This window comes from Lampetra fluviatilis, chromosome 21 (assembly GCF_964198595.1).
Source record: "Lampetra fluviatilis chromosome 21, kcLamFluv1.1, whole genome shotgun sequence".
Classification (NCBI taxonomy): domain Eukaryota; kingdom Metazoa; phylum Chordata; class Hyperoartia; order Petromyzontiformes; family Petromyzontidae; genus Lampetra; species Lampetra fluviatilis.
Genome location: NC_136295.1, coordinates 8,634,543 through 8,660,814, shown reverse-complemented (window position 1 = coordinate 8,660,814; position 26,272 = coordinate 8,634,543). Strand labels below are relative to the sequence as shown.

Sequence of the window (26,272 nt, the reverse complement as noted above, 5' to 3'; positions counted from 1 at the left end):
TTGTAAATGCAGACAATTCCACTATTAGGAGGCATCACAATTTCCCTGAAAGGCAATTTACCTGAAATTAGACAGGTCACATTGGCACGATAATCCGTCAGAGTCGGGTCACCCGCACACAGGTGACAGCCTAAACGCTGCTCATATACTGAAATTTCCACTCCAGTAAACCCTCGTTACTCAAGGCAATGGGAGGTAGGGCTATCCCAGATTAAATAAAAATTCAGATAATGCAAAACATGTAGGTCTATACAATGGTGGGGGGGGGGGAACGTGGAAATGTTTAATCACTTTTTTATGTCTTCCGAAAGTAACGTGTACACTAAGTCACTGACCCGCGACGAGTTAAGAGCAGCTAGTAATTAAAAGAGGACACCGGTAATGCTAATTGGGTCCCCCCCCCCCACCCACAAGCGTGAGTGATATCCGCAATCAGGAAAAATCCACCCACAGAAAATCAAGAGTCAGCTGCATTAATGTGACAGGTGCAGGGTGCCCATCTGGTCCCACAAGGAGTGGGTTTTGCGGAGCTCGGATGACTCACCTTCGTTCCGGGAGCACCTGGGAAGCCAGGAGATCCAGCGGGTCCAGTTGGGCCCTGCAGACAGCAAGCAGAAATGTAGAATCGATGTGTCGAGATGCGCAGCAAAGGACACACGTAACTTTCCATTGATACAAAGCTTACTGCGACATCGGCGCATGGTCTACGTTTCTCGATCTGTGAAGCTGACGAAATGTCAACTCGTTCATCAATGAATTATGCCCTATAAGAGGAAACAAAATCGACTGGGTGACGTTTCGGGAAATGGACCTTCTCTCTGGAACACTAGGGAAGCGTTGTTATTTACGGACGTGTGCTGAGTTTTGGTTATTTTCACTGATGCACCACTCCCAATGCACCACAACGCATATTTATTGTTTCAGGCTGAAGGTGACGATCCATCTCCATGGTCACGGCGTGTGTGATAAACGCGTCGCCGCGAACCGGCCGAGAGCAGAAATTGTTTCGCGCGATTGTGCGCGACGTTTCGATTTGTTTGAGAATGTCATACTCACAGGGGGGCCAGCAGCTCCTGCTTGACCATCAGATCCACGAGCACCCTGCAACAAGTCGTCACAAGGCAATGATCAACCACAAAGCCAGCGCGCCGAGCTCACTGCGGCCCCATCAATGCCGGTCGCATTTGTCGTAGGACCACGAGCGACGGGGACGGCATCGGGGAGGCCTGCCTTCGTCGAGCAGTGGAGAGAAAACTGCCTTTTGGCGTCATCTGGTCCAACCCATGTGAGACTAGGTACTAAGGAAAGCTGTCTCGGGTGTGGACCAATCAACTTCAAGGACAGTGCACATTATCAGAGTTATGTCTTTTGTTTGTATTATGACTGCAGGTATTGCGGTCTATGCAAACATGACTCCTTGTAAAAAGGTGTCAGTTTTGTTGCCAGATAGAAGGGTAAAAAAACAATTATGCTGACGATTTGTTAAGAGAACTAAACACACGCGCGCCGATGGTGCTGCTGTAGTGGCTAGGGTGCTAACGGAGGTGGCGTTGAACGCGAATTGACTGCAGTGACAACTGTGCCCATTCGTCTTGCAGGCCGGTGCCACACCGTACAGCTTGTGCCGCGTAGGGACAGTTGCCACTCGGGGTCCCCTTGTCTGGACTGCAGCAGGGCATTGGACTGGCTTGAGCTGAGTTTGACAAGGTATTTAAGCGCAACATGTGTTCGTGTGACTGCGGTTCTGTACACGCGGTCCAAAGACTGTCGTGAAACGGATATGATTGTAATTCGCGTCTCCAAGGACTCTTTACTGATGCGGTTCTCAGGAAGACTTCTCAGGTTTTGATCACCGCTTTCATCTGTCTCCGTCCGTGCCAGCGCGCCGGAAAATACTTCCGTACCACCTCCAGTATAGTCATTTCGCAATGACTGTGGCTGAGATGGCATCTCAGCTGCTTTAAGTCGCGAAGGCACTTGAGCTCCCTATGCATGCGAATCCCTATTCGTATGGCTGTGCACAAAGGTTATCCGAACAAGGTGACAGGAGTCCTGCAATGAGGACAACTGCTGCTCGTGAGATGACGATGGGTGGCGCGTGCGAGCGGTTGGGCTCAACTCACGGCAGGCCCAGCGGGTCCTGGACGGCCCCTCTCGCCGGGCAGACCACGGGGACCCTGCAAGAAGAAACACGCAGCAGCAGCAGCACGTGGGTGAGTGTCCGTGAGCTTTACAGGTGAAGTCGTAACAACAACGCTGCAACTAGTGGCGGCCTGTTTCTAGGGGCTTGTGGGGTCGGACCCCACTCATGATACCCCCCCCCCCCCATTAACTTTACTTACCTGCACATGAAAAAAAAAATTCGCCTACAATTAGCACGGTTGGCTGCATATGGTGCGAAAGAAGTTCGGCGTACATATTATAAGCCTCGCACACTCACCCCCTTCCCTTCCGTTGGACATCCGTGCTCCACGAATATATTGAGCCATTGGCTCCAACACGTGGGAAATCGGTGCCACTGCCATCTATTGTTGTCTTTAATGTATTCGAAATAGATTCAACGTTCTTACTCGCGATTTGTTATGAAACAGTTTTTACAATACAATGTGAGTTTACGAAGCATTTCAATTCAGCATGGAGCATCTTGTGTCTCCCCCCCCCACCCCCCCCCCATCAAAGATTCGACGATTCTGCTCGATTGTGTGTCTCGTGATTTTATTCGACAACGTATTCTCTGCTGTTTCTTGATTTACTGCGTCTTGTTTACGCAATTTAGCTAATCTCTTTCGCCAAAATGTAACCTTGGCATAACACGTGCACGTGATTTGTACAAAGTGTAAATAACCGATAGAAACGAAAGTATATTGACACAGCTGACTGTGATGGGAGCAACCTGGACAAAACGTATGATGTTTGGTGAAGTGGAAGGAAAATGTAAACGATGTGGTCTCGAGACTATATCGGACGTAGTTTTTTTTTTAACATGTCCGGGAGGACCATATGAAACCATCGCTATAGCAGCGACGGCGAACATTGCAAGGAGTGCAGCGGTGTCCAGCACAGAGGTCGGGAATACTCGGTTACGAGTGAGAATGACGAGGAGAGAGAGAGAGACAGAGACAGAGGGGGACATTGAATACCCACCATGGGCCCAGGTGCTCCATTCTCTCCCGCAGCTCCATTCTCGCCCTGCAACAGACGCGCTCAGATCAGCTCGGCGCTCAGACTGCTTTAGACAATCGAGTGATTGTTAAACACGCGCGAGCGGCATCGATCTTTTAAAAAAATATATACATTAAATCGCCATTGTTATCGTAAGCGTCGTCCTGAAATGCGACTCGTTTGCACACCTTGGCTCCAGCAGCTCCATCCTCACCCCTGGCTCCGTTCAACCCAGGGTAACCCTGCAACGATAAGCAGGAGAATCGTCAGCGTCGCCGTCATTAGTCAGTGCCAATCAAGGCAGCTTGAACGGCGGCACCAGAGCGACGAATCGACTCGCAAAACCAAACGCTGCTGAATGGCTAGAGGGACAACCTAGGCGTAGATTTTCGCACGTTTGTTTGCCGTTCCAAAACGACCGGTTGCTTGTCTCTGCATGATGCCGCACGGGAGTAGAGGAAGATTCGTACGTGTGGTATTCGCAGCATTTATTTCACCGCAAGGCTATACCAGGAGCGCGCTAAAACACGCGAAGAAATGCACACGATTTTACTGCAATGCATCGCACCGTTTAGGTAATGAAGCCACTTACTAACGAATTAGTTAATGAGTGCAATTTTGCGGAATGTATCGGATATTATTACGATGTGACTTATTTAGGTAAAATACGATTAATTTCACATGTTATTCGCCTCAACTAAAATCACAGTTTAATGTCGAATTAAAGAGCAAGCCGATATCAGTTTTCACAGTTATACATTACTTGGCGTTCATTGACTGTCAGTGGATTGCACAAATTGAATTCATGTTTTTCTTTTAATCGTGCAAAACATTGAACTGTAAGCTGCATACACATATGTGTGGGTATTATTGTCGTTCATGCAGAACATTTCACTTGACACAATTATTAGATCTGTACGCAACAGGTTTGGATGCATTTCTAAATTTGCTGAGATTATCGCACGAACTGCCACAATGTGGACTGTCAGCCTTTTCAGCTTTCTAAACACCTCCACAGACTTCATGGCTAGACCTGAACGCGCCATTTATTGGAAACCTTTCATATTTTTGCAGGCTATGCACGTGCACATTGCGTGTGATATGTCAATCCACGTTGGTGTCCTAACTTACTCGGTGACCCTTGACACCTGGAAGACCGGGCGTCCCGGGGAAACCTCTTGCACCCTGGGTAAGCAAGAGAGACAAAGAGTGAGAACAAGAGACAGGGACAATGACACGGTCAGTTAACTAAACAATGGAGCAGGGAAGAACGCGATTCAGAACGAGTGCAGCCAAATGAAAAACACGAAGCTCTTTGCGACGCGGTGATGATGATGATGATAATAATGGGCAATGAGGTGTGGCCGCTGGGGTTGCCACCTCTGCAGTGGAATAATAAAATCGGATCATATCCCGAAGTTTTAGCAAACCACTGGAGCTATGCACTTTTAAATCTAGATTGAAAACAAATTTCTTTAGAACTGCTTTTTGTGTTTAGTATTGTTGTCCTTCACCCGCACCTGTGATTATCACGGTTTCCTACGTCCGGTGCGAAAGAAGTTCAACATACAGACAGACGTCACGGAGAGAAAAATATCTTCTAGATTTGAAGCTTTCGTGACTGCAAGGATTCATACTCTTAGTTCTTTCGGTAAAGTCACGTTTTATTTTTATTAATTTTTATTTCATTTTTTACCTACGTGACTTTACCGAAAGAACTAGAAAAATATCTCGCAATACCGAAACGGGGGGAGAACTCCGCGCAAATGTCCTAAATGTACGTACTTGTTTTTACGCATCTGACAAAAACGAGGACATTTAACGTAGCTGCCTCACAACGAGGAGGCTGCCGGGAAATCCAGGATCGGTGGCGACCTGGGTGGCCGTGTTTAGCTGCAGAGGTCATCTTACTCACCTGTGGGCCTGCGGGACCACGCTCGCCAGATTTTCCAGGTTTCCCAGCATCGCCCTGTAAGGGAGCAGCAGAAAGGCACGTGACATTAGCAGGTTTACATCACCCCCCACCACGACAACATGTCATTGTAAAAAAGAAATGTACACAAATTGTCAAAATATTCGCAAATGTATATACGGGGTATGTCTTTTTAAATACTGTATAAATACTCACATCGTCACCAGGTTTCCCAGCTGGGCCAGGTGGACCCCTAGGTCCCAGAGGGCCCTAAAAACAAGACAAAAAAACCAACACATGTAAAGCTCACCTCTTCTCCATTCACCATCCCCTTCCTCTTCCATCCCCTCGCCCCTCCACTCTGTCCGTCCCTCCCCTCCCTGTAGCCCTTTCTTGACCTCCATGTGCCCTCTGTTGCTCTCCTTCATTCCTCGGCCCTTGCACTGTCCCTGCCATCTAGATCAGTATTTTGTTACTGCTTTTTAAACTACGTAAAGCGCCTTAATCTAAGGTGCTCTATAAATATGAAAATAGACGATATTTTGTGTAAACTATGATGCATTGTTGTTGTCAGCCTATGGCTGCCTACTGCTATACAAAGGCATCTCTTATTGTATTCCATCCCTTTCCTGAGTTGTAAAGCCATAGAGGGACTCTATGGTATCACAAAAAGCAAACCAGTCTTGTGAAATAATTAAGATAAATCCAACATTGTGGAGCGTTGATTTCATTGAAAATAATTAGTGCGCAACGGTGAACTTCCTTGAGCTAATGACTGCAGCAATACGGATGCAGCTTGCTGATCGGCAGGTCTCGTGGTGGCGTAAAGTGTGGGTTTCTCCCACCACTTCCAAGGCATCTAGCCAGCGTGGAGGAGTAGGCTAAATCACCCTCGAGAAGAGACCGTCTATAGCTTTCTCCGATCGAGGCCCTTCTCTGCTAGCAGTGGCATGAGCAAGCAATTGCAGGGTTCAACCTTTACCCGGCCAGCATCAGATACTAAATCTTCAAGGTCATATTTGTCAGGAGAACAAAAAGGCAGAGCTGAGGGTAGACCATAGTTTAAATAGAAATGAAAAATTGCATTGGTCTTTTAGTGACCTTTACAGCATTGAATACAAATTAATAGCCAATGATTAAATATTGACACTGGCTTTACTCAATTTAAGCGTTATAACGAACCTCCACCGATGTTGCTTGAAGTAACTGCGTCTTTGATTGAGGTCAGTGGTTTGTTACACCGAAGCTTTGCTCCAAAAATATCGACTCGCTGTGTTTGGCTATTTTTGAAGAAATGTAATGTACAGATTATGTGTTGGCCTTGGTGCACAAGCACAACAAACAAAAACTCAGCACATTTTCAACGGCACTGAATATGTAATGTATACAGCAGATATAATCGGTGGCATTTTGGCCATTTGCTTTGAAGAAGAGCCATTGCCCAGAATGTTGCCTATGTTATATATATATATGTCCTTGTGAGGCAACAATGTTATTGGTGAATGTATTGCGGTGTTTTTGTTTGTTTTATCTACAGACTGGGTGAAGCAATGTTGGGCAGTTATTATCGCGCTACTTAACCCAGTGACTCGAGTTCGATTCCTGGCCTTGTCTAACACCAGTGGCAAATGAAATCTGAACTGGTCCTGGGCTCGACCCTGACCAGTGAACTGAAGTAAAGGTCAAACACCCTGCCCCACATCCCCACCACCATGACGGACATGGATAGGGGAGGCCTCATTCAGAAGTATATATTGAAATTTTTGTAATTTAAAATAGGTGCAGGAGAATGGCCAATAGGTTATGAATAATAGTACGGTGATAATAATTATGACATTCATGTCGCGCCAGATTTTGCAGATAGGTCAACAACTCAGACGCATGGAGGTAAGCTCAGGGCTGCTCGAAAGCCTGACCAAACAGATGAGGCCTTTAGATGTTTCTTAGAAGTCATAATGCATTTGATGTTGCGGACGTGCAAAGGGATAGAGTTCCACACCGAGGGGGCGACAGCAGGGAACCGACGTGAAGCTGTAACAGTTCGAGACTTTGGTGTGATTGCCAAGACATCTCCACGCGGGGGCCTCCTCAATTTGGCCCAAGATGAACCCGTTTTGACAGCAGCACAAATGACGTCTGCCTTCCATTTTTGTTTTTCTTTAAAAGTCACCGCTTTTTGTCTTTGGACCACTCGAGGCCAACAAGAGAGGGTCGACCTCGCGGGGCCATTTGTTGGAGATACTCACAGCGGCGCCAGTCTCTCCGGGTTCGCCAGGAGATCCTTGGAATCCTTGAGGGCCCTACAGAGCGACGATGAAAAACGTGTCATCCCGCTGGGCAGGTAATGTCCCGATCCGTTACATTGGCAACAAAACAAAGAAAGCACATTCTGTGATCGTTGGCTCGAAATCAAAACGTTAAAAAAATAAAATATGCAAGGTTTGACTTACAGGGGATCCGGATGGTCCGGGAGGTCCTCTTGGTCCCATAGGTCCCTGTTAGAAAAATATAAAGAAATTGCAAAGGTAATTTACGTGTCTCGGTGTGTATGCGCGTGCATGTGATGGGGGAAGACATACATTCAGGTGGACAGATGCAGTGGTCAAAGATGTAGATGAGAAAGAGTTGAGAATCAACGAAGCAGTAAACCCGGCTATAGGAAGAGAACTACGGTGGAAATTAGTTCAGCCATCATCATCATCATCATCGCTAATGATCTGACAGAAGCTATAGATGTTGATGAATATCAAATCAAGTAATTCTTGTGTGAGCAGAGCAATGTCATGAAACGTGCGAACGGCGCCCTATCAAGCCGATTCCGTTGCGTGCGATCGCCCAAGAGGGGCCCTCTTTGGCCATCACAAAAGCGGCAATCGCGAGAATGTTCTTTACACTCGCAGCGCTCGCGAGAGCCCAGCGGGACCTCGCGCCGCGAGCCATCGCTCGCGGCGCCGCCGACGGTCGGAAGCGTCGCGCCAATTGCGAGATCCTGCTGCTACTTCTCTCCCACTTCGCTCGTCGGTGTCAACGTGGAGAGCACCTCGCACGCCGCGTTCGCAGAGCGTGAGCCACACAGGTGATGGTGCACGAGCCGGGGGTGCGGGAGAAAAAAGTGTGCGCATGAAGAGGTCTACGGGCTCACGGGTACTGCGCTGAGGGTGGCAAATGTAGAGGTCAAATAAAGTCCACCCGAATTTGACTTGTCTGGAGGAAAAGTCGTTTATACACTCCAGTAAAATATCAACTTGTAGTGTTTTTATGGATGTTACAGTTCACTCTCCCACCTCTCCCCCTCAAGTTAGGGGTTACGATTTCGTTTCAAGATTTGATCAATGTTTTCGTCTGATATCGTTTCTCGCGTGTCATTAGTTGCAGTGGCCTGAAGGTAACCGTTCATAATTATCGCCAATCGTGAACAAATGATTCGCACGCGCGCGACTTGACGCTTGAAGTGTGCGGCGTGAATTTGCTTTGAGTACATTTAACGAGGAGAATACAATGCCGGCACAAAAACGTTTCCGGGATATAATAACTTCAAACGAGTTCCGCCCCTTCGCTCCTCTCACCAAGCCGCACCGAACAGCGTGGTAAAGTATGGTCAAACAACCTCCTACAAACGAGATGGCATGCAGGGCCCTTCCTCCGGTCGTGGATTAGCACGAAGGCCTGCTGAGTGATCGTTTAAGCGTGACCGGCTGTGCTGAAGCAGCATCTACACTGGTCAGGTGAACAGGCGTCTCACCATGGGGCCTTGCAGAGCTCCGAGCTGAGCGCCACCAGACTTCTCATCAAAGCCACCTGCCATCTGAGCGGCAAAGTTCTGGAGGGGAACAAGGCAGAAGAGAGACAGAGAATGAATACCCACGGCGCATCGCAGAGCGTGACTTGTCCAGCAGTCCCTTGAGTTTACAGATGAGATCAAGTACGCAAACTTACTTTTGTTATCACAGTTTGGTGAGCAGAGGCCAAAAGGCCCAACATTACCAAGCGAACAGCAACAAACGGCACTCTTGAAGGTGTAATCGATAAGCATCGTGAGTTTTAATGAGATATCGCCTGGGTCATGGTGTGCCGCTAATTACAACACACGACACCGCTAAATGCGTGAAACTACTGGTCCACGAAGAAAAGAGGACCCTTGTACAGTGGCGGTAAATCTGTTGTCCATTGTTTTACTATGGGTGGCTGGATATGAGCTCTTGACCCGACTACCGGCCGTTACTTTTCAGCACTTGCTATATACTAAGGGGATAATCCGGGCTGACATAAACCTGAAGAGGCCCTCGGCCATTCACAAAGACACGGCCGTTGAACGCATGTGACTTTGAAAGGGAAAAAAGCGAAGTTCAGAGCATTGGCATCCGAACACCTGCAGAGGGCCACATTGAACACATTCTACAACTTGTTTTGCAAGGCCGCGGACTCTTACAAAGGGATTTTGTTGTTGGTTATTGTTGTTGTATTCAATAGATTTGATCTCAGAAACTGAGCAGATTTAAACCCGGTTCGTACTTAGGGTGGCAGCACTGCCTGGGGGATGCGAGGCGTTTTGGGCTTGGACTGCCAGATGGCACTGGTGGAGTGACGAGATGTTACCCGCCTCCCCCTGGCACACGGCAGGTGCGTGGGTTCGATCCCGGTCCTGACGCCTGCACACTTGGAGTTTCCATGTCTCTCTCCGTCTGGTCGCGCGGATTTTTCCCCAGCTCCTACCAGTTTTTCCCCTCTACAATTCGAATCAACACGCGTTTATAGTATTTGGCCGCTATAAATTTTCACGTGGTGAGCCACTTCGTTGAGCTATCATTAGCGGCCCAGTCGCTTCTGAAACAGAGCCATACAGCTCAGTGAGCCTTACCTGGTAAAATAATAAAACATTGTTTTGTTTCGTGTCACCCCCTCGTGTGCACACGTGTTGGGGTGCACTCCAGGTGCTCCGATTTCCACCTCCACATGAAGCCAAACACTCGCTAATGGAATTGGCCAAACATCACAATGTGACGGCATCCACGTGAAAAGCGTTATTGACTCCGTGATGCTATTCCGGATGAACAACATGAAATATTTCAATAATATGATCATCACTAAATGTTCATCCATATACTCTTAATTTTAGAACTCGACGACAGAGAAAGACTCAGGGACTCACTGAGGCTTTCCTCGGTAAAAGGGCATTGCTGGTGTCATCGTGAAGCCGAGCAGCCTCTCCAAGTGTTGAAGAAATACATGTTAAGAAACTTACCCCTCCAAGTCCGGGTGGTCCTGGGGGACCGGGCGGGCCTGCTGCTCCTGGGTTTCCGGGTGTTCCGGGTTCGCCATCCCTGCCACGAGGACCCAGAGTTCCCTACAGGGTCAAGCGAAAGGCACACGTTAGCCGACAACACAGCGACAGCTGCCACTGGGGGGTCCCCTTGGCTAGACTGCAGCAGGGCATCAGAGAGATTGAGACGAGATGTGATCTAAGGGGATTTAAGATGCCGAGGCCTGATTGCAACCTCCGAGATAAACGCAAATTCTTCCTCTTGAATGTGTTTGTGCAACTGCGGTTCTATACTTGTGGTCAAGAGAATGTCACATGCTAATATGTCTGAGGTGTTTAGTCACACGGTTTTCAGAGAGAATTTCCATGATGTATTCGGGGCTTAATTTAACCTGGGTCTGCACACGTCAGTGACCCGGAAAAAAATATTTGTCCACAGCCAACAAGCCACACATCCAGTGTACCTCGGCTACTACTAATCACGTGCCACCCACTCAAGTCCACCAGCAGCCGGAAAAATATTTGGTGAGAAAATTCATCGCTAGGTTGCGATGGAAATTGCCTCAGGCTCCAACAAGGCACACACACACACACAAAAAAACTCAGGCACACCCGCTTCCAGAAAAAAAATAAACCACTTTCACAAGTTTTGTTTCGCGACATGGGCCACTGGATCCCCATCAGTTTTGCCACCACGCTCTCTCCCAACCGCTTTGTTTTGCCTTGTCGCGTGTGGCACCGTCCGTGGCACTGGCGCTGCGCACCGAGGGTTGGGGGGGGGGGTGTTGAGGATGTCCACAGGAGTTTTCTTGCTCACCTTTTCTCCCTTGTCTCCTCGGGTTCCTCTCGGTCCCTGCTCGCCAGGTGGTCCCTGTTTGAAGCGACAGGCAGCGGCATCCCAGAAGCCATTGAGGATATAAACATTTAAGGCGTTTCGTTTTTTACGTATTTATTCTTGTATTGTATGGGTTGTGATAATCTAGCACAAATGTACGGTCACGTGTATTGGATTCCAACAATTAACCGTTAAAAATATTAACTGTATTTCCCTGTACTGTACTTGAATTGACAATGATTTAAAGTTCCATTGTATTTATAATACAATTTTGCTGGCAGTATATATATCCATACAGAGAGGTTCATTTTCATATCTCTAATTCTATATCACGGAGCCATGATACTTCATTGTGGGTCATTCCCCAACATCATATTTCATGATGAAGTATGAGGTATGACCCGGACGTGACATCACCCACCTTTGCCTGACATCCTTCAAGAGTTATCCCACTACCTTTAAAATACACACTTCCTACCAAATAATAATTCTGAGGTTAAAATGACCAAAATGCAAGATCAAATACATTTATTTTATGGCATTATTCGTGTGAATTCTGAAACTGTTAGCTTGCTGTATTTTTAAAACTTGGTTTAGTCTCTGGTCGCTGTCCAGATTCAAGCCCAGGATATTAATCGTGCTGGAGCAGTTAAAACACACCACGTGTGCTTTGTGAGCTCTGTTTACTGATCAGACATCTAAGATTACCTATAATTACAATATCATTCTCAAAATGTAGCGAACAAAAAATCTCACCTGTGGTCCCGAGGGTCCCCTGAGACCTTGTATCTAATATAACATCAAAAGTAAATCACACGAGAATATTATTGTTGTTATTGCCTTTAAACCATATTCAACAAATAACAGACGTGATAAATAATACTGCAATTCATGTCAGAGCTGGTTGTGAATGAGATAGACGGTTATTGTGGGACAAATATTTTCACCCAAGAATGATGAATGTGTGTTATTGAAACATGCACACAGCGTAGAATAAAAATCACGTGGACCTACTTCAGGTACTTCTCCTGGCTCACCCTTTTGTCCCTATGATACAAGAAAAAGAAGAAAATCGGGTTAACAATTAAAAGTTTACCACCTCATCAACAAAAGGCAATCCTCCGGACAAAAAACTATCGAATGCACGTCACCCATAATTGTAATAGATTTTGCATGCTACAATTTTACATTTTGTGTGCAAATTGAATCGAATTGTGGACAAATTGACTTACCCTTACTCTTGACGGCCCTGCGTATATAGGGGAGGGGGGGCAGGGGAGAGTTTCGGAAAAGAAAAACATGAAAGGTAAAAATAAATCTTCTGTTTATATAAAATAATTGAACTCTTAAACGGCGGCTGACAGCTATGAGTTATTGTGCTGCATATGAGAGTCGATTTTTTTTTCGTTACTTTTTGTCATTAGTTGGACCTGTGATCTGAACCCCTTTACAAATGCAAATCAGTTCACGGCGCTCAACCTTTGTTGCGGAATTCTACGGCAGAGACATTGAGTCGCCTGCAGCGTTGACCCGACCCAATGTCAACGTTTCTCCGCTTCGCTACCGTACGACGAGCGGGTCTGAGAGAACGCGTGCGAGTGGAGAGGCATAGCATGCATGCAGGCCGGTGGCTTCTCTCTCTCTCCTTCCTGTCTGAAGTTCGGGCACGGTGGTTGCCCGGCTTGCAGAGCTTTTGGAACGGAGACTTCTGGTGTGACGCCCAACGGCCTCCCAGCGAGGATTCGTTTCCACCGGATATACTTCGGCCGTGTCGTTCTCTGTCTCTTATCCTCTCTCGCGACGGCTCTGACGGAGTGCTTTTTGTGCTGAGGAAAGCATCGGACCGTGCAATTTGACGCATTGTGATGTTTTCCGGGGGGGTGGTCGATGGTATCAATAGCAGAGGGGCAACGGTGCATCGATCCGTCGATTGATAGTGACCCACTAATCACGTCGTGTCTTTAGCAAACGAGTAGTTGACGTTTTTTTCCAATTTGTAGATGTCGGGTGCAGTGTTAGAAATGATTCTTGAGTTGAATCGCTGCGACCTCAAATCACAATTTCATTAAGTTTCTAGCGGGCGGGCGGGAATCCTTTGACCTCTTTATTACATTTAACAGAATGTTCCTTTTGAGAATGTTTCACTATACGGGTGTTTGCTCTGTTCGAGTCTGTGCATTTTGTGTGAACCACGTGACACACAACTGATCGGCGGGATATACCCTAACACGACCTTTTAGCACCGTACAATGCGTGAATGGAATTCACGTTTGGTGGAAAGATAACGTAATGTTAATGATTTTAATGTCACTCCCAACTTATCAACAGCGATGTCCGTTTTGGGTGCACGGTCTATTTCTATTGAGAGCAATGGTTCGTTGATCTATTGTGAACTGCTTGATATTGCACTTCGTATAAATAATGTTAAAAGTGTCGCCGAGTTGGTTTTTTCTGTTGGGTTCGATTGAAAGGGTCAGAAAGCATCGATTCCTGTGAACTCAATTGAGTTCGGTGAGCGAGCTGTCAATTTTGCCACTCGTGGCCTTGGCTAGTCGAGGCGGAGGTTTATAAACATATATTGTTTTGGTATCCGCGGTGTGGATCTGAATTGCGAAGGTCAGAAAGCATCGATTCCTGTGAACTCAATTGAGTTCCGTGAGCGAGCTGTCAATTTTTCCACTCGAGGCCTTGGCTAGTCGAGGCGGAGTTTATAAAAATATATATTTTTTGGTATCCGCGGTGTGGATCTGAATTGCGAAGGTCAGAAATCATCGATTGCTGAGAAACCCAGTCAGGTTTTGGGGAGTGAATGGGCACTGTCACAATGTCGTCTGAGCGTCCCGGCCAGTTCACCCGGACGGAGCTTTTAGATTTTTTGGCGGCCCCTTCTGCTCCATCCGGAATCGACGAACGTGCAAAAAAGCCCCACACCGTGGCGCCGTCATCGACTAAAATATTCGGGTGTCCTTTTGTTTTCCCCGTGAACCTGAAGTGGTATCGCATCGGTTTACACGTACGGGCCATTGACGCCACACGTACATTCTCTGAAGCCAAAATTTTTTTAGAAGGATTTGTCAGGTTTTTTTTTATATGTCAGCAAATGTCATATAACTGTGGTTCAATTGGGCTGCAGTTTAAATTGGCTGCGAGGTGGGCTGGAGTTGGCATTTGGCAGGAGAGTAAAACCTCTTATTGTTAGTGGGGGATTGTTTTCTTCCAAGCTGCCCTGTTTCCTCCCTTATGAAGCCAAACGCCCACGAAATGAATTGCCCAGCTCTCCAAATGCAAGATATTCCTGAGAAGAATCTTGAGACTCAACGAGCCTTTTTGGATATTTAAAACGCATTTCCATTATCATTATTACAACTAAACGTGTATCTCTGCACATACACTATATATATTGGTTATATCTATCGTCGATTTCTAACGATGTCGGCCAAATAGTGAAGATGTGAATGTTTGTTGAGTTGTTCCAACATGCTTACAAAGCCAAACGTTTCGTAATCAGACTTGCACGATGGTTGCGCTTTGATTTGACCATTTTCTTTCCAAACAAATGCAGCGGCTTCATCACAGCGGTGTCGTAATGGGAGGCTGCCGTCATTCTGCGGTGGGTAACGGTTGAGGGTTGTCATTGGTTATGGTTATGAACGAATCTGAGTGAAAAGAGAGCCCCCCCCCCCCTCTTGCCCCCCCCCCCCCGCTCCTTTTGACTTGACTTTAAAATTCTTGTGACATCAGGGTGGCACAATGATCACCACACCGACGAAAGCAACACCGCGTTCTTGAAAACGCTGTTGGACCGATTTGGAGGCAAACACCGCACTCTTAAATTCAACCACTCTTTGGAAAGTCAATTTTGTTTAAGATGCAGCCACTCCTGCAGTCTGCCCCGTCATTTGCGACCTCTTTGATTTGTTTTGCAGCTCGCTGGCGGTTCTTCAAGGAGAGACAATTTACGTGATTTTTTTGAAACTCGATAACCAGCCAAGATTAGAAAAAGCGTCGACTCTATTCGCATTCAGGCACTTGCTGATTTGAAACACGTAAATAGGGGTTTTGTTCCTTCTTCTCGTTTCCGAGTGCTATTTAACATCCTGAATGCTGCCTTGCTCGATGCAGGAATAAAAACAAACTTGAGGATTCACTTGCAGCAACCACGCTGGGAGAGATGGCGACGGCTTGAGAAGGCCTTCATCCGGCAGTGAATTGATCATGGCTGATGCTGATGATGTTGGCAAACCCTCGAGATTGGCTGCTTGTGGGAACATCAAAATCCTCACACTCCCTGACTCCCAATCCAATGTCTATTCTGCTGTGGCTGTGTCTTCTGCTGTTGCTGCTGCTGCTGCGGGACTAAAAGATAGCCGTGGTGCATCTTATAATTCTGGGAAACCTGAGAGGCATCGCACTTCGTGACAAATGCAGGAGCCACTGAACCACGGGACAAAACAGGTCGCTTCCGCACGGTACAGCGACTCTACGGCGCTGCTGGGCACCAGTTTGGCTCGCGCAATCGGTCACCTGCACACATTGACCGGATCGCTCGCGACGCTCCTGGCACGTGACGCGTTAGCTCCAGCCAAGCGGTGGACTTGAAGAAAAGTCGTGTTGCGTGTGTGAGGAAGCGTGTGTCAAGTCGGACCGCTGTTCTGCACAAGAAGCCCCGCATGTTCATTTCCCAAAAGATTCGTGCGAAAGGAAACGGTCTGTTTCTTACCGCAAACCAAATATTTTGTCAAATGAAGGACAAACGCTTCTGCTCAGGGTTTAATTTTCTCACTGAATCTTATCCGGGTCGCTAGGTCGACACTACGGCAGTAGCCACAGCACTGGCAAGAGGTGCGCTCGATGTGGCTTTGCCAGTTGCGGAAATATATTCCGGGCCACAGACCCGGACAAACCCAGCTGAAATTAATCCCTGCTTCTGCTCGGTAAGTGGGCGTGTGCGTAAAGAGAAGGCGAGCGGACTGATTAGAAGGTGGGGGACAGGGAGGGTTCACAACTGCGTAGGTTTTCGCAGTTGTGCCGCGTAGCCCGCTGATGCGTTTTCGAGTTGTACCGCGGCGCTGTTCCGCACGATGTCCGACGTTTCGCCTGCACGCGCTGGGAGCTCGTTCAGGAACTGACAACCGACGTCAGGTTCCTCGATAAGCCGATTTCCGTTCAACGAAGCTGCGTTACAGCTCCCCAGCACGCGGAGCGAAGCGGCGGACGCCGGGCCAAACGACAGCGCGGCACGACCCGTAAACGCGCGGGGGGAGGGGGGGAGGATCGGATCGGGAGGGTACACACTGCACAACATTGGACGCTGGTAATGGGGTAAAGAGTGTGAGGGTGGGAAAAGAGAAGCATCGGACCGGATGAGGGCTGACTGGACGCGCAGACAGGGCAGCACTCCCCAAAGGGAATCTCCGTTTTGGGGCAGTCATAGAGCGGCTCGCAGACTATGTCATCGCACAGGATGCTGCCACTGTCGCAGACACAGATGCTGCACGGCTGCGGCTTCCACACGTCCTTGTCGCTGTAGCGTTGCCCGTCCTGCACACAGCTGCCATCCTCGCCTGCTCATACCGCGATGGGTCAGGAGGGGAAGGAGGGCATGGGTTCGGCGCGTTAGTTCCGAGGCGGGGGGGGGAGGCAAAGCCCAGGATTGTTAAAGCTGTCGAGACGGTGGTGTCGCTGGGCATTGGTGAGCCAAGCAAGAGCCTTGGACTCCGAGCAGCTAAAGTGGGCCAACGGATTCTTGGGGGGCGAGGAAAAAAAATGGAATTTTGGCTTGAAATTAAATCGTGATGAACGTCACGAAATAATTCACACAAACGAGTCGATTAATCTCTCTCGTTCTAGATTTGACGCTTTCGTGACTGCAAGGATTCATATTCTTAGGATTTTTCGGTAAAGTCACGTAGGTAAAAAATAAAAAATTGTTTTATTTTTTATTTTACTTTTATTAATTTTATTTTTTTACCTACGTGACTTTACCGAAAAAAACCTAAGAATATAATCTTCCTCGTCTTTACCTTATAATTTTATTTTAATCTTGTCTCGCTCTTCTCATCTCACCGCATCGCAATTTTTGCCTGCTATGTTTCTCTTATCTCACTGTATGGATATTTCTTTTCTGCCGTCTCACTATGATTTTATGAATTCAGGGATTTTATGAAAGGAAAGTTGCGGGGTGGGGGGGGTGGTGGGCTCAATGTAAAATTCATGCTCAGGGCTCCCAATGCGCGAGCCGTCATCACCGTCTCCAGAGCTCAGACGGTAACCGTTGTCATTTTGTGAGCACCCAACCAAGGTGCTTTGGATGCATTTTGCTGAGTAACATTGAGCGTACGATGCAACGTCAACACCTAACGGGTGCTGATTTACAGGGCTATCAGGGGGGAGGGATACAATATTGAAAGAAATATGTGCTACTGGGCACCGTAAAAGTTTAATTGGCCCTGCTAGCTTAATTTGTTATCCTTCCCCCGCACCTCCGATTATCACGGTTGGCTACGTACGGTGCGAAAGAAGTTCAACATAGATACAAACGTTGGCCCGCTCTTCACTAATTGCCCTGTTGTGTTTACGCGATGGTAAAGTGGTGAACCTCTAAGGGCAGTACATTATTACCAAGCTAAAAATGCGTCAAATACCAGAGACGCACATCGAGTGGAGGTGGGCGGGGATAAACGAGAAATTTGAGCCTCCTCCGATTTGTTTAGATGGCCGTTAGATGAAAAAAATCAGCTTCCTGCAGTCCGATGGGAGAGATACCACCTGTGCGTCGTGGTTAGTGCACTGCACGTGCTACCGAGCGGCAGGTTAAACAATGGCATCGTTCTTTTAAGATTCCGACCGCAGTTTCAATATGGACGCCGCAGATCAGCCGGTAAAGCGCGCGGTAGGGTAAAGTGTGGAAAACTCCCACCTATTCCAAAAATGTCTGGGCAGTGTGGACGAGCAGGCCAACAATACCCTTCCAGTGAAGGCTCTTCCACCAGCAGTGGAGTGGTAAAGGCACGGCAAATGCAGGCGGCACTTTACCATCAATCAAATGCGTGGAAGGAAAGGATGTTTTATTTTTTTACCTAGGAAATGTTTTGCTCGGTGTATCACTGGCACCTGCGTCTATTTATTGGTCTCTAATATATAATCAATTACAGCCATACACAACAACAAAAACTGTTTAAATGGCCTTTAACTTGTACAGGAATGCAACGTCTTCATTTATTAGTCCGGTAGAGGGCGTTGAGGGCGCATGAGTTTGTGGAATATCTTCAAGCGGTTCGATAAATAAATAAACTGTTGTCGGCATCACGCTGCGATGTTTACCATTGGGCAAAATGCATCCAAATATAAGTGAAGCTTCAATTGCAAAGCATTTTTAATTAAAGAATTGCACAGCTTATGTTTGAAAAGGCATGAGAAAAGCATTGTATGGACAGTTGTTTTCATACGACACAGATTTTCATAATCTTTGTTCTGAACAATTTTCCACCTGCAAGAAGCATATTTAACAACATTAAGGTACGTTTTTTGTACTTGATTTACATTTCAGTTCTCTATATTCGTATACATTTAAATCGTACAGCATGACATCACCACCCTTTCTTGATATTTCTCAGCTGAATGTGTAAGTGCAAGATGGCTCTGGTTATATTTCGCAAAACGTTGAACTTGACATGAAATAACAGTTTGTTAGCATTTGTCTATTATCATAACAATTCATTAGCAATTAATACCACGTGTCCGGTTTTCCAACCGTAGTCTGCAGACATTTCCCACACTCAGATGAACAATTTTTTTGCGATTTTGTTTGCAATGTTTCGCTCGAAAATTACACGCAATCACACATCAGGGTCACACAGCAAGTTTTCTGACGTTTCGCTGGAGCCCGAAAGTCCGATTTGTTTGAAAGTGAACGAATACTCCCCCGTACTATCGCTTCGATTGCACGACGAATTGGAACGTCGCGAAAATAGTTGGGGGGGTAAAAAAAAAGAAGTCTCACCTCCGTTCCTCCGCGTTGCCACTAAACGCGAGGACTTGGGCGGGGTTTGGTGCCCGCGATCGACCTTCAAAGCCACGTCGCGCTGGGCGTGGCTTTGTTGGGGGGGTTTCCCGCCTTCAGGAGGAAGGATGTGGGGGCAGCTACCATTTTTGGAAGTGTCCCGAGTAATCAACCGCGTAAAAAAAAATTGGCGATGATTTTTTTTGTTATATATCTCCAAATTCAGGAGCTTAATCGACTAGTCATTCCAGGTCCACATTTCATTTATGAATTATTTCACCTCCACTCATCGGGGCAAATCACGATAGCATCACCACCTGCAGTTTGAGACAGTAGCAAAGTGAAATTAAAACATTCACTTATAGTGGAAAAAAAAAATCTGTAAGTAACAGCATGAGTGGTGCTAAATTAGATTCCAACTTGTAATTTGGCCGTGGTAAAGCCCTGTGTATGCATGTTACCATCCAAATTTTTTACATTTTTATGCTGAATTGCTACCACGAGCCTGGCTATTTGTGGAAAGTTTCATTTTGACACGGTGCTAAACTCACTGATGAGACACATTAGCACTCATTTCTCCAGGTAATGGTGTGTTCTTGTCAAGCCCAGCCACCACAGAGTTTCATTTAAAATACTTTTGGACCACGAGTCATTCGCATCCTCATCAGTTTCCACTGTTGTTTGCTGGCCAGGCCGCCCCTTGAAAGAAGAGCTTTTTAATGCAATGGGTTTGCCTCGGTAGAAAAAAATATTAATTCAGAACCGAACTGCAGAGTATTTGCACACCAGTGATGTAGCCATCAGGAATGCCATTTTACGTTCATTTACCAATTTCAAATTTCACCTCTGTCAAGCCAGTGTCGGATGGAGGCATTTCCGCTCTCGTCGTGTCGATCATTGGATGTGTTTTTTTGACCGTACTTAACCTCGCTGGGTCAGCATGCGCTGGTGCAGAAGGGAAAGGGGGCCGGTGGCATCACGGGGTTCAGATATCACTCACCGCTGATGTCAGCCGTGGCCGGGGATCAAACTCAATAAACGGGGCTCGCAGCGGCAAGCGCCACGCAAGCTGCTCATCGTCCACCCCTCCTATTTGGATATTGCACTTCAAGTCGCGCAGATTGAGTATGCGCTTTAACATACTCTCTTTACCAAACGATGTTTTTTTTTTAAAGCTCTTATTTACAGTTCAGATTGCTTTTTACCGACGATGTCCCCGAGCGCCACCGTTGACTACAATTAAAGATTTTACACTGCGATGCCTTCTTGCGATGAAGGTGGCTGTGTGTGTGTGTGTGGTTTCGGCAGATAAGACGACATAACATTGGTATATTTCTCGTCTGTGCACCGGCAGACCGTACAAATACCGTGTGGACTGTCAAAGGTTAGCGATAAGGTGGGAAATAGAAACCCGCCAGAGGTCTCCGTCGATCTTTCCAGAGATCTTTAGACGTATTACTGTACATGCTTTACATCACGTGTCATTCACGCGGAGGGCAGCACCACACCTGCAAACACCGTCACATTCCACCGGGGAGGTGCAGCCGGTAAGGGCTTTACACTGAAAGCATCGTGGATGAATGCAGACGTAGGCAGAATTCCACGGGACCCCACTGAAATTTGGGTGCCAATTTTTTTTTTTACATTGAGCATTCTTGCCAATAACATATAATGTTGAATAAGCCTGACTCTGCTGATGAGACCCAAGAAGGTCGAAACCGGTCCAGAGTTTGCTCGCTGGAAAGCCAAACGGCTGACAGAATATAAACATTTGTGTTTATACGTGGAGACATATGCTTTTACACTGAGCTAATGTGTCCTCTTGCAGTTATTTCACATGTGTAAGAATGATTTGTATGTTTGAGTAACAAACCCTTTTGTTCCCATTCATAACTGTTCTCATTATAGGAGCGCCACGGTGGCGAGATGTTAACTGGCTCGCCTGGTATGCAGGAGGTCGTGGGTTTGATCCCGACTCTGACGTCTGTATGTTTGTCTATTTCCCCATGATCAATTGAATTTTTCTCCGGGTCCTCCGGTTTTTCCCTCCACATTTAGAATCAACGTGCGTTTCGAGCATTTGGCTGCTATAAATTCCCAAGTCGCTTCTGATAAAAGAGCTATGTAACTCAGTGGGTCTTATCTGGTAAAATAAAAAAGTCTATTTAAACAGTCTAATTGATTTTTAGATAGGATCGCTCGAGTCAAATTGTGTGTTGTAAAAAAAACCTTCTCCACCCGGCACCGTCAATTAGTGAAGATGTCACGTGAACAAATATTTTCCGCGAAATGGTATTTACAGGTTCCATTCTGCATTCAAATGGTTTCTATCACGGCTCGCAAGGAAATTCCATGATGCGGATTGTACATATGTTGGTTAGTCGACGCTCATTGTTGGATTGCTGAACGGCCCCAAAGCCCCAGAGGTTGGAGTTTTGTAACGGCTGGAATGGTTAACTTTCAATTCGTGACTGAGTGTACATTTTAATATTCATGAAGACAAGTTGGTCGGTCGCCCCATGTCTTTATAAATGAAGACTTAGATGAAATAATCTACTTGTGCTCTATATAGAAATGGAAAATCGAAATTACTATGTTATCCCTGTTGGGGTTATATCTCCATGCAGATAAAGGATTCATCTTTATTGATTTGAACTCTTAAATTTAACTTTACTTTATAAAAAAAATAACAATTTATTATGATCCTTCAAAATAAATAAATTATCTTGGAAACTTTTTTTTATATTTCCTGCTCTTTTGTAATAGATGTCAAACTTAAAGTTTGTTCATTATTTCGTGAAGTTTTGTTTAAAAAAAAAGGGAAGGCAAATGCTTATTGGATTGTATCAATCATATTAGCCTGTCCCCATGACAAAATAAAACCACCACTGCACAACACCCACAATATTCAAAATTCTATTTGGAGACTTCAGCAAATCAATGGGACAACATTTCTGCGCCCCTAAAAAAAAAAACCCCACAAACGGCAAATTGTCTCCGTAGCAGGGTAGGCTTAACGTATCCATGGATGCATCCTATAGATAATATTTCGGCGAGGTATCTCACGAACACATTATCAGCTTGGCATGTGGGTGGAGGGGCGAGAGGAGGTTGGGAGACGGTGTAGGGCGGAGGGAACGGAGGCGGATGATTATATTCATCGCAACACGCACACACACACACCGCTCCTTGCCCTCCCTGGGCTCCCAGCAGCTCCGCGTGGAAACTGTTATGATTAGGCATTGCGCCGCGCCGCGGTAGGTCACGCCAAGTCCTGAACCCTGCTCAAATGCCAAAGAGGGAGGGGTGAGGGGGGGGTGGGCAATTGGGGGCTCTGGGGAGCCGTGGGCTGGAGGGAGGCAGTGGGGTAGAGGGTGAATGGGGATGGAGTTAGGATGAGGGCTTCCGAGCCAACAAAACTCGCTTTTGTTCAGCGCGGAGGTCTCATTGCAAGCTAATCTCTCTGCTTGACCACATTCTGGGACGGCAGCAGAAGAGGCTGTCTAATACCCGCGCTCTCTCGGTTTTTTTTTGCGTGTTTGCTTTTTCTGCAGACTTATTAATATGGGCTTTGGTTCTGCTCGTGCATGCGACTGCGTGCCACGGGTCTAGCCAAACTGTGAAATGCCCCTTTTTTTTGCCAGAGCCAAGCTGTTGCACACACGTAGTGTGAATACATAATTAGAGTGGAGGCTTTTTTGTTGTTGTTAATGACTGCTTGCTGCAATTGCGACCGAAATGTGACAATCAATTAGCAGACATTATAATAGGGGAGAACAATTCCCAAATATAAAAAAACAAGACTTAGTCTTCCTTCAATTTAGAAGTTATCGACCGGTGGTGTGAATCTTTGCGTGGGGCAAATAATTGGTTTTTAAGCTTTAAAAAATAGTATTCCAACTCAGCAACTTCACCGGCATAGGCTGAGAGCGTCACAGCAACGCAGCGTAATCTCTGTGGCATGGCGGACTTGTTTAAGATGAGCCGGGGGGGGGGGGTGGTCATACAAAAGTTAATGGTGGGAATGACACAGCCAATGTTGATAAAGCTTTCAGCTCACGTTAAACGCTCAAAACGACGATGAGTACCGATGCAATCCGCGTTTGTCTCTCGTGCGTTATTGCTCTACGATCTCGACCCCTCGACGCATTCAAGAAAAGGCTGCAACATCCATCGCTTCAATGAGGCTATTTTGTGCCTATTTTTTTTTACTTGACCATAACACTTTTGAATTGGGGATAAACCTTCAGCCCCCCCGCACTCCAATGCTACAGGGCTGCTGAATGCAGACGCTTCTCCCCTTCCTCCTTTGCAGAGTGAAATCAGAGCCAACTGTTCAACGCCACAGTGTTTGCCCCGCAAGACCACATGGCAGGCATAACGCTGTAAGCTCTTCATTAAAAGCTTTACAGCAAAACAAAAAAAATCTCACACATGATGCACTCATGTGCAGCCCTTTTGCCAATCCACTGCTCGGTGAGTACAGGTCCCATGACCATACTTCACCTCGCTTGTCAGTGCGGGTGGGTGAATGTTTGGAGCATTGACGAGGAAGCATTGAAGTACAGTACAACAACGAATTTTTACTGCACTGCCCTCTGCTCCCCACAACGTAGCCCCTCAGAAGCCTATAGCACCTTACTTTTTGAATGTATGTCGGTCATCCTTCCAAGCATTATCCAAGCTCAAAACCTGCTGAGCTTCCGAGATTTGACTAGGGCGGGTGCCTTACATGTGATTTGGTCAAAGGCAGCAACTATGCTCATTCTTAAAAAAAACACACCAGCGCATAAAGCGCTTGTGTTAAGCTCGACCAAATGCTCTCTTTGATAATTGTCCCGTTACCTGCTCACAGCTTGGTTCCTAGCATGACTGCAATACAGCAGCGCACCGACCAGACTTAATGGAATGGAATACATATGCAGCATCGTAAACAGACTCTATATGCAAGTTTCAAAAAAACCCCGCTATTGGTCGTTTTTACCATTTCACACCACGTAACGCAGCACTGCACCATATGCTACATTTGTGACTACGTGTGCCGTTCTCCTGGCCGTGAAATCACATGCAATATAGGATTACAGCTCTCCAAAGGTGCTTCCCCAAAAATGTATAACCGTTCCAATGCAGCCTCTGTGGGCCAAATACCAAATTCAGTTTTAACTGACCTCCCTGGGCAGCGAAATTCCCATTGCGGTGTGACCCTCGGATCTGTCCGACACGCACGCAGGCTGTCTCTGTGAATGAGACTTTGACGCACGTCAATTCCCTGTCATAGACGGGTTTGCTTACAAGAGACCCACAAGGACTTTTATCTTTTCCCAAACCTATTCAAAGTCAAACTTGTCCGTTCCCATTACTGTCAGCGATGCACTCTATTGATTTGACATCGAGTTAAAGAAAATATGTATGCACCTGCCTCTCCTATCAAGAGCCATACCTCGCTAAAGCGTCACCCACAGATCTCAATGGTATCTCGCCAATTAAACGCGATACTGATTTTTTTTGTTTTCCCCGCAACCCCCGATTAGCGCTGTTGGCCACGTACGGCGTGAAAGAAGTTCAACAGACATACATATACAAACAAATGCAATTATGGCGACCTAATTTTTTCGTCAACGAAGTAACAACTTCACTTCTAACGCCGCGACAACTCGTTGAAGCTTCACGCTCGTTACCAGTAATCCCCCTGCTTGTTGTGGTACAATGCACGTAATACGCAATTAGAACAATGCGGTTAAAGCAATTTAAGAGAGAGAGAGAGAGAGGCAGCGATCGTGGCGTGACACGTTACGCAATTATCAATACGGCCGCCGCTATTGCGTGTGTCGGCGAAGTAAATATCTCGAGACAATGTGCGTCATGCTCTCGGCATCACACGCCCCGGGTCTCTCGGGACCTCTACTCGAGTGGGATTCGAGTGGAGGTGGGCTGCACGCGAGGTGCCCACGGCCACGGGTGAGAATTGACCCAATTACCGCAACTGAAATGGAGCAGCAATCCGGCTGCAATGCTGTTCAAGCCAAGTAGGACATTTGCCGCAAGGTGCTAATAGATTCCCCGCTCGTCGCGATAAATGCCTTATTTGCACGCCGCTTGATTTGAATGCTCACACTTGCTTACTTCTGATCTGTTCAATAAAGTTTTTACTGCATCGCAACAAATTAATTTCTGTGTACAATATTGGCCTCCTTAATAATTAACTCCTGGAAAGCGATTTTTTTTTTGTAAGCAATTAAGCTGTCAACGATACGCGTGTACGCTTTTTTAACAACAAATAATTTCGTAACAAATTATTTTGTAATTTGTGCAAAAGTCACACTGGATAATTAAGTTTAAAAGGTCCTTCCCACACAGTTCAAGCAATCCCATTAAGAATTACACACCCCGCCCCCACATCCCCTCCCCACCACTGAGGATTAAGATTCTTCGTTCACTTACTGAGGTCATCTTGACATTTCACCACGGTCACCAGTAGCGCTTGTGCCGCGATCAGCAGCAGCAGCAGATTCCTTGCAGCCAACATGATGGACATTTATCTAAACGGTGGGCATGTATGTTGCCGCGTTATACGTGTCCTGGTTCGTATAACACGCACGCAGAACAAAAAAAAATAAACGATTAAAGTACACAGGAGTGGTCAAAATACGATCTCATCCACCGGTTATTGTCCAAACATACACGGCGTGAACGTGGCCCCCAATGGAATTTTTTTTTTGTTGTTGAAAATTTGTTGGGATTTTTTTTTTAACCCGACTTTACCCGGGCCCCAGAAGAAAACTTTGTGATTTTATAAATTCTGCCCTCGGCCGCCACCAGGCCGGGTTCTGCTGTATGCCCTTCTTCCGCAGGCCGGTTCAGACTATATGGGGCAGTCAGAACGATGCGTTAGGGACGGCCCTCCCGACCCCCAAGCGAGCCACTGAAACCTGACTCCCAATCGGGCCACTGTGGGCCCTATCCTGCACCCCTCCCCACTCCCAGAGCAATCCCCACCCTCGCTGTTCTCTCCACCTTGCTTCCATATTTTTTTTGCTACCGTGGGTTCCAACGCCCCTTTTGAATTGGGTGCCTAAGACATTTCGGCTGAGCCTAGCGGTC

The 26,272-nt window shown here is 46.7% G+C and overlaps 1 protein-coding gene across 2 annotated transcripts in view; it reads right to left on the bottom strand.

Moving 5' to 3' along the window:
- LOC144938198 (uncharacterized) overlaps positions 1 to 26,021 on the bottom strand; it is a 71,166-nt gene extending 45,145 nt beyond the window's left edge. Inside the window, exons 1-18 of one of the 2 annotated variants that reach the window (XM_078865998.1) lie at positions 25,613 to 26,021; positions 16,530 to 16,733; positions 12,402 to 12,418; positions 12,184 to 12,216; positions 11,926 to 11,958; positions 11,152 to 11,205; positions 10,317 to 10,418; positions 8,817 to 8,894; positions 7,525 to 7,569; positions 7,321 to 7,374; positions 5,291 to 5,344; positions 5,078 to 5,131; positions 4,294 to 4,347; positions 3,351 to 3,404; positions 3,145 to 3,189; positions 2,124 to 2,177; positions 1,057 to 1,101; positions 545 to 598 (exon numbers count right to left, since the gene is read on the bottom strand). In XM_078865998.1, the coding sequence (XP_078722124.1) occupies positions 545 to 598; positions 1,057 to 1,101; positions 2,124 to 2,177; positions 3,145 to 3,189; positions 3,351 to 3,404; positions 4,294 to 4,347; positions 5,078 to 5,131; positions 5,291 to 5,344; positions 7,321 to 7,374; positions 7,525 to 7,569; positions 8,817 to 8,894; positions 10,317 to 10,418; positions 11,152 to 11,205; positions 11,926 to 11,958; positions 12,184 to 12,216; positions 12,402 to 12,418; positions 16,530 to 16,733; positions 25,613 to 25,706 (1,128 nt within the window). In that variant the 5' untranslated portion in view covers positions 25,707 to 26,021. The remainder of the gene's footprint in view (positions 1 to 544; positions 599 to 1,056; positions 1,102 to 2,123; positions 2,178 to 3,144; positions 3,190 to 3,350; positions 3,405 to 4,293; positions 4,348 to 5,077; positions 5,132 to 5,290; positions 5,345 to 7,320; positions 7,375 to 7,524; positions 7,570 to 8,816; positions 8,895 to 10,316; positions 10,419 to 11,151; positions 11,206 to 11,925; positions 11,959 to 12,183; positions 12,217 to 12,401; positions 12,419 to 16,529; positions 16,734 to 25,612) is intronic. The other variant, XM_078865999.1, reaches the window with a different exon arrangement.
- Between the last annotated feature and the right edge of the window lie 251 nt (positions 26,022 to 26,272).